A 15,186-nucleotide genomic window follows, 5' to 3' on the forward strand; every position below is an offset into this window, starting at 1 on the left:
TGCAAAATGTACAAATCTCCTGAGGAAAAACTGACAGCCTATCAGGACCTGTAACACAATCTCTCTAAAAACATAATTTAGCCATTTACAGGGCTAAATTCCCTGCAGAACCAATATTACTGGATATATAGAGGTTTACACAAGTTCTAGGGATAGTTAAACTAAAAGGAGAATCTGGAAATAGGCAAAATGACGACCTAGTCATATCATTCACTACTTTCATTGTATGAAAAGAGATGCATAAACAAGTGAATGGGGACTGAGGCTCATTCTGCCTAACGTTAACTCCTTATTTTGCGTTCTACTTAAGAAAAGAAAAAGTAAAGGATTTGGAACAAGTGTGAGAAAATGATAGAACTTTCGTATTCAGATGAAATGTTATTTTAAAATAAAGGTATAGAGGGACGTGTGCACTGTTGCACAGGGAGAAAGATTTAATATGGCTCCCTAGTCTGAATGAGAATTCATTTATCGTGCATTAAAAACTCACACGCTAATGCTAATGCAGACAGTGCATCTCAAGTACGATTAAGGCACATTTAACTGACAAACTGACAAGAAAACAACGGTTTTAAGATGGCGAAATTGTTCTTTGTGGAAGAACTAGTGGGGATTTTAAATGTTAGCCATACACGACTCATTGTACATAAGATTAAAATAAAATACAAAAATGAAGAGATGCAAGCTCCATTTGTCTAAGCAGATAGAGTTCAATCAGATAATGAGACTGTTAAATACGTTAAACGACATTCATTTATGGACCACAAAAGGAGATATGCAGAATGACATCCCAGTCACCATTCATTTTCGCTGTATGGTAAAAAAAGATACAATGAAAGTAAATGGTGACTGAGGCTGCCAGTACCAAACATTTCCTTTTGTGGTTCATGGAGGAAAAAGTCAAGGTTTGTAAGAATACCAGAGTGAGGAAATACGATTTTACATTATTGGAGTGAACCAAGCGTGCTGTTAGTTTAATTATGCTATATCTGTACCTGGCGGTTGGTCCATTTCAATGTAAAATATTAATTCAGTGGAATAGGGCATCATCACGTCCCTCCAGTCGTCATCTTCTTTCTCCGTAGTCCACACTGTATTGTACATGTTCTGAGTCCACTGGTGATCGACTAGGTTCTCATAAAATCAAAATTTCAACACAGACGAATAAAGGAAACATAAAAAGCTCTTCTGACTGAACGGAGAGCTCAACTTTAACAGTCTGAATGCCTGCTTCAGAGTAACTGCGTGTCATGAAAGCTGTCAAAGCACCAGGCTTCACTCATCCAGTATCACTTGATATAGCATTATTATTATTATTTTTTTTTTATATAAAATATCTCTTTACAGTCCGACAGAACAGAAAGTAGATACCAGCTCTACAATCCACTCCGTCCTACCATGACGAAACGGTAGTCTTCTTTTCAAACAGCTCATACCAGGTCTACCGGCCCTTTCACTTCATGAGGAAGAGTCCATTCGGTGCACACACAGCATGGGGGGAACCGGTTTCAACGGAAAAGAGTGGAGCGAACTACTCTCCTCGTGCTTACGTTTTAATGGGTAATTAATATAACACATCATTAAAAACACGAAAAGAAGACCGATTTTATAATTAATATCTTCTCATTTCGACGTGTGTAACGGTGCCGTTTCATTCACAAGTGACATCATTTTTCGGAACCCCTTCTCCGGTACGAAATGGCCTCTCCTCAAAACGGATCACTTGCACTGTAGGTGCTGTGGAGCACGCACACTCCAGATTTGGGAGCCAATCAGAATGCGCTTCTCTTCCAACTAGTTGCCAAAGTCAGAGTTTGTACATTATTTGCAGCCGCGTGTTTCTTGTGATCCAATGAACTTGTTCGAAGAGCGGAAGTCGACATCCTATTGGTCGAACCGTTACTATGAGGTGCAAAACTGATGGAGAGAACAGTTGCTGGAGGAAGTAATGATTTTGATATTAGGCTATAATAGGCCTATGTAAAATATAGCATGTTTATTATAGATATTCATTGACATTGTAACCAATAAGTAGCCAATATTAGAAGCACCATAACAGTTGAAACAGCTGCCCATCTGTGTTTGGAAATACAAACTGGAATAAATCTGGGTGAATTTGTAATTTTTGTTAATAAAATAAAATAACTTACATTCTAATAATAAATTAAAATAACTAACCTTAACAAATATACCTTTTCAGTCAGACACAAACACACTTGCGTATATATGTGTTGGTCTATCACTCACTCTTATCAATACATTTAAAATATGCAATTTTAAGAATAAAAGAACTTCCTCCAGACATGCAAAAATGTAACCTGAATATTTTACTAATTGTTGCCTGTGGGTCAGGGTGTTTACTGTTTTTCTGTATGTAAATCTCATCAATGTTTGGTGGTCTGCTTTAGGAACAATTATTTTGTGGATGGCAATCTGCCTCTTCGTGTCCCCCCTGTTCACATACGTGTGATCTATCCATCAAGAAGAATGAGAGAATGCCTCTCTATGGCCAGAACGGAATAAAAGGCCACAATGTTTGCATCTCTTTAATGAAGGACAGGGAGGACCTTCCAGATGGCTCGTGCCTGACAAAGGCTGTCCTTGTCAACTGTGTCAAACTTGCTTAATTGTCACTGTCCATGATTCAGTTCAGTATGAGCAGATGGATCCGAAACAATGACAAGCAACCGAACAGCCACAGTAATCCATAAAAGCTGTGGGAAAATATTAATCATTTACACCTAATGCATAATGAACGAGTAATAAATGCCAGGACTATTTAAATTACATCCATACCAGCTGTAAATTTAAGACTGATGCATTTATTTGAGGTCACTCTGTTTCAGAGACTGCAATGTCTGATTTGGACTAAAGTGTATTGCTATCTGCCTCTGCAACACCGGAGAAAGACACACGTGACCATGGGGATTTGTGTGTCAGAAAAGTGTGTGCATAGAAACCTTAAAGCACAACCAACTGCGGCTTGTTATTGCCTCTCCTCTTATTGGACAGTGAGCTAAACACCCAGTGTTTCTATGGTATGTCTGCAGGGGATTCAGATTTGGCTGATCCAATATGTGTGAGTTACAAAGGAAAAGAAATAGCCAACTATGTGCACTGCAACTTTAATTAATTACCAAAGTAATAATCTATGAACTAAGACATCAAATGTTTGATAAGTCCTAAAGTATTCATTTAATTGTATTAAAGTGAAATTCACACACATAAATATGATCAAATTCTGAGTTTCCTTGATCAGGCCTATCTGGTTTCCTCTGTGGTTTAAATAATACATTTGGTAAACAGTGTAGGCCTATGGAGAGCATTTGATTGGACAAACAGGCCATCTTTGTAGGATGAGTCATCAACATTTGTCCATATAAATGTAAAATCTGCATATGTGCTAAAAGTTTATTTTGTCACTGTTTATGAGTTTGCTTCAAAGTGAACACACATGGATTGGATGCCACATGACTCAAAATTTGCTTATTTGCTTTTAAAGCTTGGCTTGGTTTCTAATGACAAGGTTCATGTATTTAGCTTTTGTATATAGATTTAGATTATGTTTCCCACTATACCAGCAGGATTTATTATGTCACACTCTTTTCTCCGATTACTTAGTATAAATTATTTTCCACATGTAGGTTTGTGCATGTGATCCCAAAAGGCAGGCACGACTAGCAGAAAGAGATTCTAATCTGCCTGACTACAAGACCCAGCTAAACGATGCCAAATCCCGTTGAAAGAATGAAGCAAAAATGAAAAGCTAGGGGAGTTGTAAAGGTATCGATGACCTGGAGATTTGAGGATGGTGAACTGAAGGACATTTTGACGACATGCTGAAATAAAAGGGGCCTGCTTGCTGAGGGACAATAATCTGACTGTGCTGTGTCTGTATTGACTATATGTAGCTTTGAGCATCTCATATTTTATCTGTGACTGTAACAACTAGAGTGGAAAGTACATTTTCAGTTCAGATGCAAATAAACGGCTTCTTTGTTCCATTTTTAACACAGACATAAGGGCGGCACTGGAGAGGCACACAAAACCCAGAGCTGTTGTGCGACCACTGGTGTGCATTATACATAATTCATAAAGGAGATGAAAGAAGCAATATCATTGTTCCCCAGCTGATATCATGGAGGGGGAAATTAATTTCAATCCACTGTAAATTACACACAGTGAGAGCGATCACCTTTTTCGTTTTTTCTGCTGAGCTCATGAGAATCAGACGGCTCTCTCTGTCACTGTCTCCCTGCCTAGAATAAGCCATAAGCTTTTTCTCTCAAAGCCAACTGAAAGAAAAGAGAAGAAGAAAACAACTAGAGATGTTTCTTTAAAGGAATAGCTCATCTAAAAATGAAGATTCTGTCATTTACTCCCTCATTTAGTTACAAACCCATATGACTTTAGTTCTTCCATTGATTGAACACAAAAAGAGAATTATAGTGGTCACTCTATTCCATGCAGTTAGTCCCCATGGAAACTGAAGCTTTCAAAAATAATGAAAAAGTACAATAAAATGATCATTAAAGTGGTCCAAATTGCTTGTGCAATTCAAAGTCTTCAAATTTCCTTCTCTCTGGGCCTCGAGTGAGTTCACGTAGTGTTTTTGCGTAGCACGTCTGTGTTGTACGTCACACGCATCACACATGACCAGCGTCGGCCAATAGTGAGCCTACGTATGATGTACAACACAGACGCGCTGCGCAAAAACACTACGTGAACTCACTCGAGGCCCAGAGAAAAGGAAATGAATAGTGGAATAAAGTCGTTATTTTTGTTTACTTTTTGCGCACAAAAAGTATTCTTGTCGCTTTATAAACTTAAGATTGAGCCACTGATGTCACATGGACTACTTTGATGATGTCTGTATTGCCTTTCTGGACATGGACAGTATGCCGTCCATTGACTTTCAATGGAGGAACAGAAAGCTCTCGGACTAAATCTAAAATATCTTAAACTGTGTTCCGAAGATGAACGGAGGTCTTACGGGCTTGGAACGACATGAGGGTGAGTCATTAATGACATCATTTTCATTTTTGGGTGAACTAACCCTTTAAGCTATACGATTAAACCCTGTGTGAGGAACAGGCCAAAACTGAAGTCCATGTTATATTAAAAAAAGTGGCCAGGATATTATAATAATTTCAGATCTTGTGTTCCACACACGAAAGAAAAAAGTCATACCAGTTTGGAGCAACATGATGGTGAGCAAAAAGCAACATTTCATTTGGTGAACTATATCCTTTTAGTGCTGCAGTCCGCAATGATAAATATAGACTACATATGAGTAATTCACAAAGCTCATTACTGACCGGACGCACATTACAGACACAGTAGTTCTTTATTATCGGATACACCTTCAAGCATGACTAGATATCAGTCTCTTTTATCCACAAGGCTGCACTAATGGGCACACTCGGCAGAAGGAGTCATGTGTCTTGGATGATGTACGCTCTGATTCGAGTTAAACAATTAGGCATACTGTCTGGTATTTGTTCTCCGCTTTTCCTCATCCTGAATTGGCAGGATTTTCAGGGGTGCATGCACATGCGCAACAGAGCGGCCTAAAAATGACAACGAAGTGTTAATGACTCTGCAAAAAAAGAGCAGCTCACACCACCCAGCCCCCTGGCTTATTAGCTAGTAAAGGCAGAGGCAGCCTCCCTCCATCTCCATTTCTGGGTGGCAGGCAGTCTGCGCTCCTGTGATGTCATCGTGCAATGTGAGCATCCCACTTGGACTGATGCAATACTCCGGTGACACTTGGTAACAAGCAGCCAGCGTCTGCCAATCCCCGCCCCCATGCCCTCTTCCTCTGTCTCATTGTCTTTCTCTGTCACTCTCCACCTCATGGGCACTTTTCCTACAGTCTTCTCAAGTTCGTTCTTTCACCTTTCTACCTTTCTCTCTCTCTCCTCGGTCTACTTTTCTTGTCATCCTTTTCTTTCCACACGCCTACTCCTCAGCTACCCTTCTCTCTGAACGACCCTCTGGTTGTCATGGCATCAGGCATTGCTCAGCATTCTGCAGTTCAGCAGATAAAGGACGGGCTGTTTAACTCTTACCCGTCTGAACCAGAGCGGTTTGCAAGACACAAATATAATATATCAGCAGGCATAATCCACATACCCTAGACTAATTAACAGCTTATGATGATGATTAAACAGGGGCGATAAGATCAAACACTCAACAAACAGAATATTAGAGAGTTCCCTTACGAAAAAGACGTTTATTCAAGTGTGCTATTAGTACTAATCTTTTAAACTAAAAATAAGAAAGTAAACTTTCAATCTACTTTTTATGTACTCAGAAATATACTTACAATTGTACTTAAGTATACTTGACTTATACTGACAGAAAAGTCTAAGTATATTTGGCCTGTACTTGTACTCAATCTTTTGATCAAGATATACTTAAAAGTATAATTAAGTATTCTAAGTATACTTGGCTTATAGTTGTGTTTACACTTTTGATTGAGTATCATATTAAGTACTTTTTTCATATCGTTTTACACTGTCTTATAAACTTGCATTGTTTGAAAATATTGATTTATAAAGAAAACATGTGTTCCTAATTCTGAGTATCTGATTTTTTTTGTTTAGGCTACTCCACTTAGGAATTTACTTGAAATCTACTTTACTTCTGAAAAAATGCATAATCTCCTGATCAAAACACAGATGAAGAAGAAGCAGAAACAAGAGATAGAATATTGCTTATGCATATGTACAATAATGCGATCATCAAACATTAAAACAGCATGTAAGTTCAAAACTGCCTAACGTTAATACAGAATGAAATGTCGAACCCATGGAGAGGAAACTACTGTGTAGCTATGGGAGTGTTAATGGACTCGATTTACCCCATCTTTGTTTTGATGATCGTTCTGAATCCCATTCAAACATAGTCTTTGACAAAAATGTTTTTTTTATCAGCTTTTTGTTTAAAATGTTGCTTTTTTTATATTTATTTAAGTGCTGAAAATAAAGGATTCAAAATCGAAAGAGTTAAAGTACAGTTAAAGGTATATTTCAAGTACAAAAAATGTATACCAAAATAGTAGTATACACTTAAAGTGTAAACTATGAGTATAATGTAAAGTTCACTTAAAGAAAACTTACAAGAATACTTGCAGTATAAAACTACTAAATTAGTAGTTTACTGAGAGTATACTTTAAAGTGTACTTTCATAAACTAAATAATGTGCTACAAGTATTTGATTGCTAAACTATTACTACTAGTAAGTTCACTTATAGTATAGTTGTAGTACAAATGAAAAACTTAGATATAAACTAGTTGTGTACTCAAAGTTTACTACTGTTACACTTAAAGTATACTTAAAAAGTATATTTGTATACACTAAAAAGTCGGCCAATTTAATCCCAAGTAGTACTGAAACAGTGTATACTTCTATTAAATTGATATTAGTATACTTGCTACATAAAGTATAGTTAAAATATATGAACTTTACTTAAGTATACTTAATAAAATAAACTTTAAGTAGCCTATATTTATTATTGTTTGGGTTGATCTGTGTTTTAAAGTTGCAATTCGCCTATTTCAATTGTTTTCTGGTATGACACAGGAGAAACCTTAAATGATAACTGTCGCCAAAATGCAACCTAGGGTCTTTTTGTTAATCTACCCGAGGCAAACTTTCGTTTAAAAGCATAATTAGAATGGAAACGACACTTTTAAGTTTGACCATATTTTTGCTTTCGGTCAAATTGCCTTTTGAATGGGAGTGCAACTATGATAGTATCAAAAATCGCCATTTTTAAAACACTAAGAAGGCTTTGAAAACAAAAATATGGTCAAACTTAAAAGTGCCGTTTCCTATTTATGCTTTTAAACGAAAGTTTGCCTCGGGTAGATTAACAAAAAGACCCTAGGTTGCATTTTGGCGACAGTTATCCTTTAACATATATCTTTGCATTCTGTCATGAGACTAAAGTGACTGAACGAGGTCTGCAACTATGAGACAGTGTCAACTTGAGAAACAAATAGATTAACCCTTTGCCACAATGGCAAGGCTGCACTTAGCAGCCAAGTAATGAATGGACTCCATCAAAAGATTAGAGGCTGAACCTGGGTGTGCCTCTTCAGGGGTGGATTGAGGTCAAGAAAGATGAAAAATCCTCTTTCTGTTGCCTTATAGTGTCTTACCTACATCATTCTACTTGCTCATACTTTTGTCATTTTACCAGCAATTCTGAAACAAGCTTTGTAAGCTACTCTGGATAAAAATGTCTGTTTTGAGAATGAAAAAAGGACAGGAAAAACATCTTCAATGATTCATTTCAAAAGAACACGCAAATGTTAAACAACTGTAGGCCGCACATTTCTTTAGAAGAAAATAAGGGGTTACCCTTTAACATTTGTTGTATTTAGTAACTTCACTGCGTTTATATTATCTATAATAAATCCAAATTTTGGATTTAGAGCCATGTCTACGAGGCATGAAAAGGTGTGTTAACACCAAATTTTAACTGCAAGAAAAAAACAAATAATGCAGTAGAAATCTGATTCATAAATGATGATTCAGTTTTGCTTGATGACAGCACTGAACTGTTTTTATTTTGGTGTAAAATACTGTGTATGTAAGTTATAATGCATCCTCCTTCTGTGGTTTCAAAAAGGGAGTCTCATTTGCATCTTTCCATTCTTTGTTTGGATGCAATTTAAATGCCTAGCAACACAACCGTGGGAGTTGAAGGCAATCAGCAGTTGATACAATGACATGCATGTGTCACTGATTTCAGTCTTCTATCAAGGGATGAAACAGACATCAGGTGCTGGTTATAATTATAACTAAAAGCCAGGGGGAGAGATAGTTTGTTCACTTCAGCAAGAAATCTCATTGGAACTCAAGTTTATCGGACGAATTAATTACGCACACAACTTGTTACAATCAAGGGACACGTTAAAACCCTGGATCAAGGCCCTGAAATGATGTAATCCCACTGGATTCACATTTAATACAATAACACACTTCTAAAGACATGGAAGTGATAACTTATAAAACAAAAGTTTAAGAGATCAAAGTTTGATTAGTACAGTGGATCACAGAATGTTCCATTCCGTATGCTTTATTACATGTATTAAAATGCACTATAAAATGAGTATGAAAATACAGAGAATAGGAGAAAAGTTGTTGTGTTGTGGTGTATATTTGATGCACACATATATATATATATATATATATATATATATATATATATATATATATATATATATATATATATATATATATATATATATATATATATATAAATATATAGGAAAAAACAGGAATGATGAATAACAAGGATAACAGAGGAATGCAGATAAAACAGATCTCTGGTATTGTAACCAAAAGTCACAAATCCTGTTTGGTGGCTCTAGTTTTAAAGTGAAAGTTATGTCACATTGAATATTTATTAATGAAAATAGGGTGGAAAAACAGAACAAGTATACTTAAGTCTAAGTATAACTATAAAAGTGAATATAGTTAACTGATCAAAACAACATGCAAAGGGCCAGAAGCATAAATATATGTGTATGGGAGACTGGGTCAAACTTTCGTTTGATCATGAATTTTAATTATGTAACATGAAGTTTGCCCAGTAGCCATACATGGTTGGGAGAAATGCAGACACTGGTAAATACAGGTGCAATCCAAGGACTGAGGCGTACAACATGCACATTTGGTAACCGAGACAATCATTTGGCAGAGGCCTCTGCTTTGTCTTAAAGCAGCTGCAGGTTCTTATTTCCTTGCATTGTGGTCCAAGCAAAATAAAACTCTTAAAATATAATGATTATTTTCCAAAAGTGGGTGGGGAAAAATACATCTCTTCAGTTTTAATGGTTACTACAGTCCTACATACAGGCCACGGTCAGCTGCTTTAGGCTGAAGTGTAAAAAAATCATATACATATATGGTTATATTATTTATCATAAAACATATCTGTTTCTATAAAAGCAAAACACCATCACACATGAGGGAGCTGAGAGGCCAAACAGCCCTCTAGCTGTAACGGCTGTGCTATTGGCAGGTTTAGAGATGGCAGTGTGTGATTGTTAGGACTGGAGGAGCCAGGTGGATAAACAAGGACTCCATGAAATTCATAAACATGCTCTTGTGTTTGTCTCTCTCTCTTGCATGTACTGTAACACACACACAAATTTAAAGAAAAACATGGTATTTGTTTGCATAGTATGCAAATCCAGACTTCAACACCACATACTGAGGAAATTAAGCACTTCTGGGTAAAAGTAGAATGGTAACATAACAAATTAGCTAACATTAGTTAATGCATTAAACCTTAAATTAACAAATGTTTCGCCAATCATTATTACACATTTGGGTCTTTAGTGACCCGGATCTATATCTAACACGGATGGATCTCTACCTGTCGTGATAATATACATTTCTCCTGATATTAGAGTAACAGTTACAGAGGAATTAAATAAAGCGTATTTTGTTACCTTTTGGAGCTTGGAAGTGTTCAGCTTGAGCAGATGTTTTATACTATCATCACTGTCCTCGTCAGAGCTCATTTCACAGTACATTCAGCATCTGGCTCATATTCGCGATCTCAAACATATTCTCAAAACTATCATTTTCAACATCTTCAAAATCAATATTTTGATGGCTGACAGCTTCTTCATCAGATCCACCATCAAGTTACATTGACACTAATATTTGATTGCGTTCAGAACTTGCTCTGCAGTAAATCGTTGAGCCATTTCAAGTTTTGCTGATTATACTTCCTATTCTTTTGTTTTCTGCCTTCGGTAACTATGAGTGAAACGTCACTTCATCATTGTGTATCAGACATTGCCACCTTGTGGAATAAAGGTGAATTGCACTTATTCAGTCATCAAAGATTCAATTATTGTTGAGCAGAAAAAATTATATTTACACTGTTACACACCTCGGGTTGTTAGTGACCCTATACAATTTTTTTTTTATTAAAAAAAATGAATGCGAAAACAGGCATTATTTAAATTTTTTTTCTTGTTATATTGTTTATAATGAATTGACTGAGGAATACTAATAAGGTCATCTAACTTTAAAAAATAAATGAGGAGGAGGGTATGAATGAGACCTGAGGTATGCGTTTAAGGGTTAACTAACATTGACTAACAATAAGCAATACACTTGTTACAGTATTTATTAATATTTGGTGTATGTTAGTTTACAAAAATACAACTGTTTATTGTTAGGTCATAATATCCACCAAAAATATTAATAAATAACTTCCCTAGTGAAAAAAACATATACCAAAATGTATTTAAAATACATTTATGTCATACTACTACTACAAACCTACATATTTACTGACATATCACTTGAGACTAACTGAGGTAAATATTATAATTAAAATTTAGTACTTCTTTATTGCACAATGCACATTTCTTAATGTTACGCCTACATTTGTTTTAATATCACTAAGGATAGTATGATCACTGTATAATATCAGTCTTTAAATGCAAGATATTTAAATTGTACCTAAAGTATACTTGCAATAGTTCCCCTTTAGCAAAATCCATCATACTTAAGTATATCTTTAGCCAAAGCAAACTATGGTACTGCTGGCTCAGCAAAATACAGTTTTACAAATCTTAAAGAAATATTCGTGAACAACATGATGTGCTAGTATAAGTTTGTTAAAATATGTTTGTAATACTTGTAAGTGCTAAAATATAACAATACTTAATTTGATTCATTATGAAAAAGCATACAATACAACACGCTGCCTTAAATATCAGCACAGCTTTACAGCAAAAGGTAAGGAAGAAAGATGTGGGCAAGATGAGTGGTGACAAGTGGACATTAGGTAAAGAGCCTGAAGTGGCAGGCTGGATAGACAGGCATAGAAACAGCCTTTGTGTTTTTAATGTTTTAAGACGACTAAAGGCTCCAAAGAGAGAAAAGGAAAAGATAATGACAGCAGCTTAAAAAAGAGGATGAAGTAAGTGACTAACTGTGCATTTGAAACATGTTCAGACAAGCAGAAGAAGATTACTAGAAAGGCCATATTTTAAATCAGCTGTGCTCTCTTTGTTCAGCAAGGATGATGTGGCAAGCAGGACAAGGCCTAGAGCCGTGAGATTGCTAATGAACGTCACCTCCGTGCCACACCGGCCTTGTGTCTCACGGAGAAGCTACGGGAGCATAAAAGGAGGAGAGATGACAGTGAAGGATGATAGAGGACCAGGCCTGGACTATTTTACGTTATGTTTTGTTTATGTGTGTGTGGCAGCTTTCCATGAGGGGCTGCCACTTTTATTTTTGTTTTGTGATTGTTTATTAATTAACGTCTTAAACGTTCGCCGGGTCCCGGCTCCTTCTTCCCTGATCCTTTAACTTTGCTACATACAGATGCATTAAATCGATCAAAAGTGACAGTAACACATTCATGCAATAAAAATGTTGGTAAAACTTTAATTTACAGTGTGTTTGTTACGTTACATGTACTTACCATAGTAATAGCAGTAAATTATGCATAATTACATGCAACTAATCCTCAACCAAATCCTAACCCTATAGTAAGTACATGTTGTTTATTAATATTACTCTGTACTTAAAGGTATAATTACACTGTAACAATGACACCTAAAAATAAAGTGTAACCAAAATTTGTAATTCAACTTTCTCTTCATCAACATATCCTTAAAAAATGCAACCCTAAACTTTTTTCAGTAAATAATCCTACCCCTTCCCCCATCCATATACAATTATTGTTGTATTCTGTGCCAGATCAGTTTGACCATATGCAACTATCTGACCATGCATATGCAATCACAGGACACAATGCTCTCATCCAATGAGATCTGTTTGTTCTCCAGGTCCAGGAAAGCAGAGGGATTTACTTGTGATCGCTAGATTGAATTAGCCTGAATGAAAAAAGGGGAACGGAGGAAGACAAATAACAGAATAAAAGGTTTGCTTTTGTGCATGGACACAGTTATTGTGGTCAAAAGACAAGCAGTCAACGCATCTTACTGAGCACAAATGACATTATGTGTCTAAAATTGTGAAAAGCATGCTACGCTTTGCAGCATTATTCACAAACAGAGAGCAGCTGTGAGACATGAGTTTTGGTAAATGTTCCCATACCAGCTGTTGGGAAGCTCTTGCAGTCCACCTCAAATGAATTAGTAATTAGCAGAAGTACATGATATCAGATTTATGTCTGCATTGAATCAAATTGTGTTTTTTTTTTAATGAGATGGGTAATGTGAAGTGTAACTTTATCCATAATGCCTGGGCATGAATCCATATGGGGAGAAAAAATAATAAAAGACCCTATTGAGACCAAAAAAAAAAAAAAAAAAAAGAGAGAAAGAGAGAGAGAGAGAGAGAGAGAGAGAGAGAGAGAGAGAGAGAGAGAGAGAGAGAGAGAGACATCTCACAACTTTTTGTTTTTAACAAGCGTAGTAGGACAAGATATGCTTCCAGCACTAGGCTTCATTTCAAAGTGTTGTTTCAAGAATCAATTTGGTTTGACCCTTCAGTCCTTTTCTCTGTTGAGAGTTACAGGGTATTGGGTCTGGTGCAATGACATCACCTCAGAGCATGACAACTGACACCGCAGCTCTCATTGACCCAGTGCACTCTCGGCTTTGTTGACTGAGCAGCCAATCATTAGAGCACATCGTCAATTATTCAAGGTTCTGCCATGTCACTTATCCTCTCTGATGAAGACGAATGGGGCCGTGGCTATATGGTACGAGATGACACTGGGGTCTGCCGAGGCCTGACATCAAGTGCTAAAGAGACGTACTCATGCGCTGAGAATTTTTAAGTGTCCTCTGTGATTTGACAATAAAGAAAATCCAAGCATGATACACTATGATATATACAGTACTTGGACCTGTGAAAATAAACAAACCAACCAACCAACAAGCCTTGTGAAGTACAGGGTCTGGCATTTACATGTGAAACCATCATATAAATAATTGTGAAAAAAATCTGCATAAATATCTGCTAGAGTATCTGGTCTATGATTATCAATGACGAGTGACGAGAATACTTTTTGTGTGCAAAAAGTAAACAAAAATAACGACTTTATTCCACTATTAATTTCCTTCTCTCTAGGCCTCGAGTGAGTTCACGTAGTGTTTTTGCGTAGCGTGTCTGTGTTGTACGTCACACGCATCACACATGACCAGCGTCGGCCAATAGTGAGCCTGGGTGTGACGTACAACATAGACGCGCTGCGCAAAAACACTACGTGAAATAGCTCGAGGCCCAGAGAGAAGGAAATGAATAGTGGAATAAAGTCGTTATTTTTGTTTACTTTTTGCGCACAAAAAGTATTTACGCCGCTTGATAAACTTAAGATTGAGCCACTGATGTCACATGGACTACTTTGATGATGTCTGTATTAGGGGTGTGCGATATGACGATTTTTGATCGTGGACGATTAAAATGTCTCCACGATCTGCTTTTGAAGTAATATTGTAGAATCGTGCATTAGCCTATCTGTTCTGGCGCCTCTGTCCCAACATACTGAACAACGCGACGTATATTCACATAAAATGTTAACACAGCGGAACGGGACACTGCAGTTCACAAAAGTTCATAATTTGCATGTGCTTTAATGCCTTGTCGGTTAAACATTTAATTGGCGTGCTGATGCGCTGTTCTAACGCATACATTTCTCAGCGCGTAGCCTACATGTGAAGCTCACACACATGCACAACGCCTGTCTACCAGCGCCTGGATACTGGACTAACGTTAGTTAAGTTATCTTTCGAGTCTTATTGTGCTTATACTGTTAAATACACACAACGGTTTACATAAAGTCGGTTATGTCTAAACTGAAAGTAAACTTGAGAAAACTGAGAGAAAATCTGCTTGTCAAATGCGTGTATATTAAACGCGTCGCGCGCAACTCTTAAAGAGACAGTAGTAATAGTAAACAGACACGCTGCCGCTTGTCTTTAAAGGGATAGTTCACCCAAAAATATCTCATCATTTACGCACTCTAATGTTGTTCCAAACCTGTATTAATTTCCTTCTAATATTTTGTAATATTTTTCTAATATTAATATTTTGAAGAATGTGGCTATCCAAACAGTAGCTGGTCCCCATTGACTTCCATAGGAGAAAAATATACTATGGAAGTCACTGGGGTACATCAACTGTTTGGTTACCCACATTCTTCAAAAATAACTTTTATTTTCAAC

The 15,186-nt window shown here is 36.7% G+C and overlaps 1 protein-coding gene across 3 annotated transcripts in view; it reads right to left on the bottom strand.

The window, feature by feature from the left end:
• pik3r3b (phosphoinositide-3-kinase, regulatory subunit 3b (gamma)) overlaps nt 1-15,186 on the bottom strand; it is a 190,893-nt gene that overhangs the window by 14,619 nt on the left and 161,088 nt on the right. The window contains exon 1 of one of the 3 annotated variants that reach the window (XM_081380850.1): nt 996-1,427. The exons of the other annotated variants lie outside the window; for them this stretch is intronic. Within the exon in view, the coding sequence (XP_081236976.1) occupies nt 996-1,104 (109 nt within the window). The 5' untranslated portion in view covers nt 1,105-1,427. Of the gene's footprint in view, nt 1-995; nt 1,428-15,186 lie in introns of those variants that run through there. 3 annotated transcript variants of the gene reach the window in all.

This window comes from Scardinius erythrophthalmus, assembly GCF_964197995.2.
Source record: "Scardinius erythrophthalmus genome assembly, chromosome: 12".
NCBI lineage: Eukaryota > Metazoa > Chordata > Actinopteri > Cypriniformes > Leuciscidae > Scardinius > Scardinius erythrophthalmus.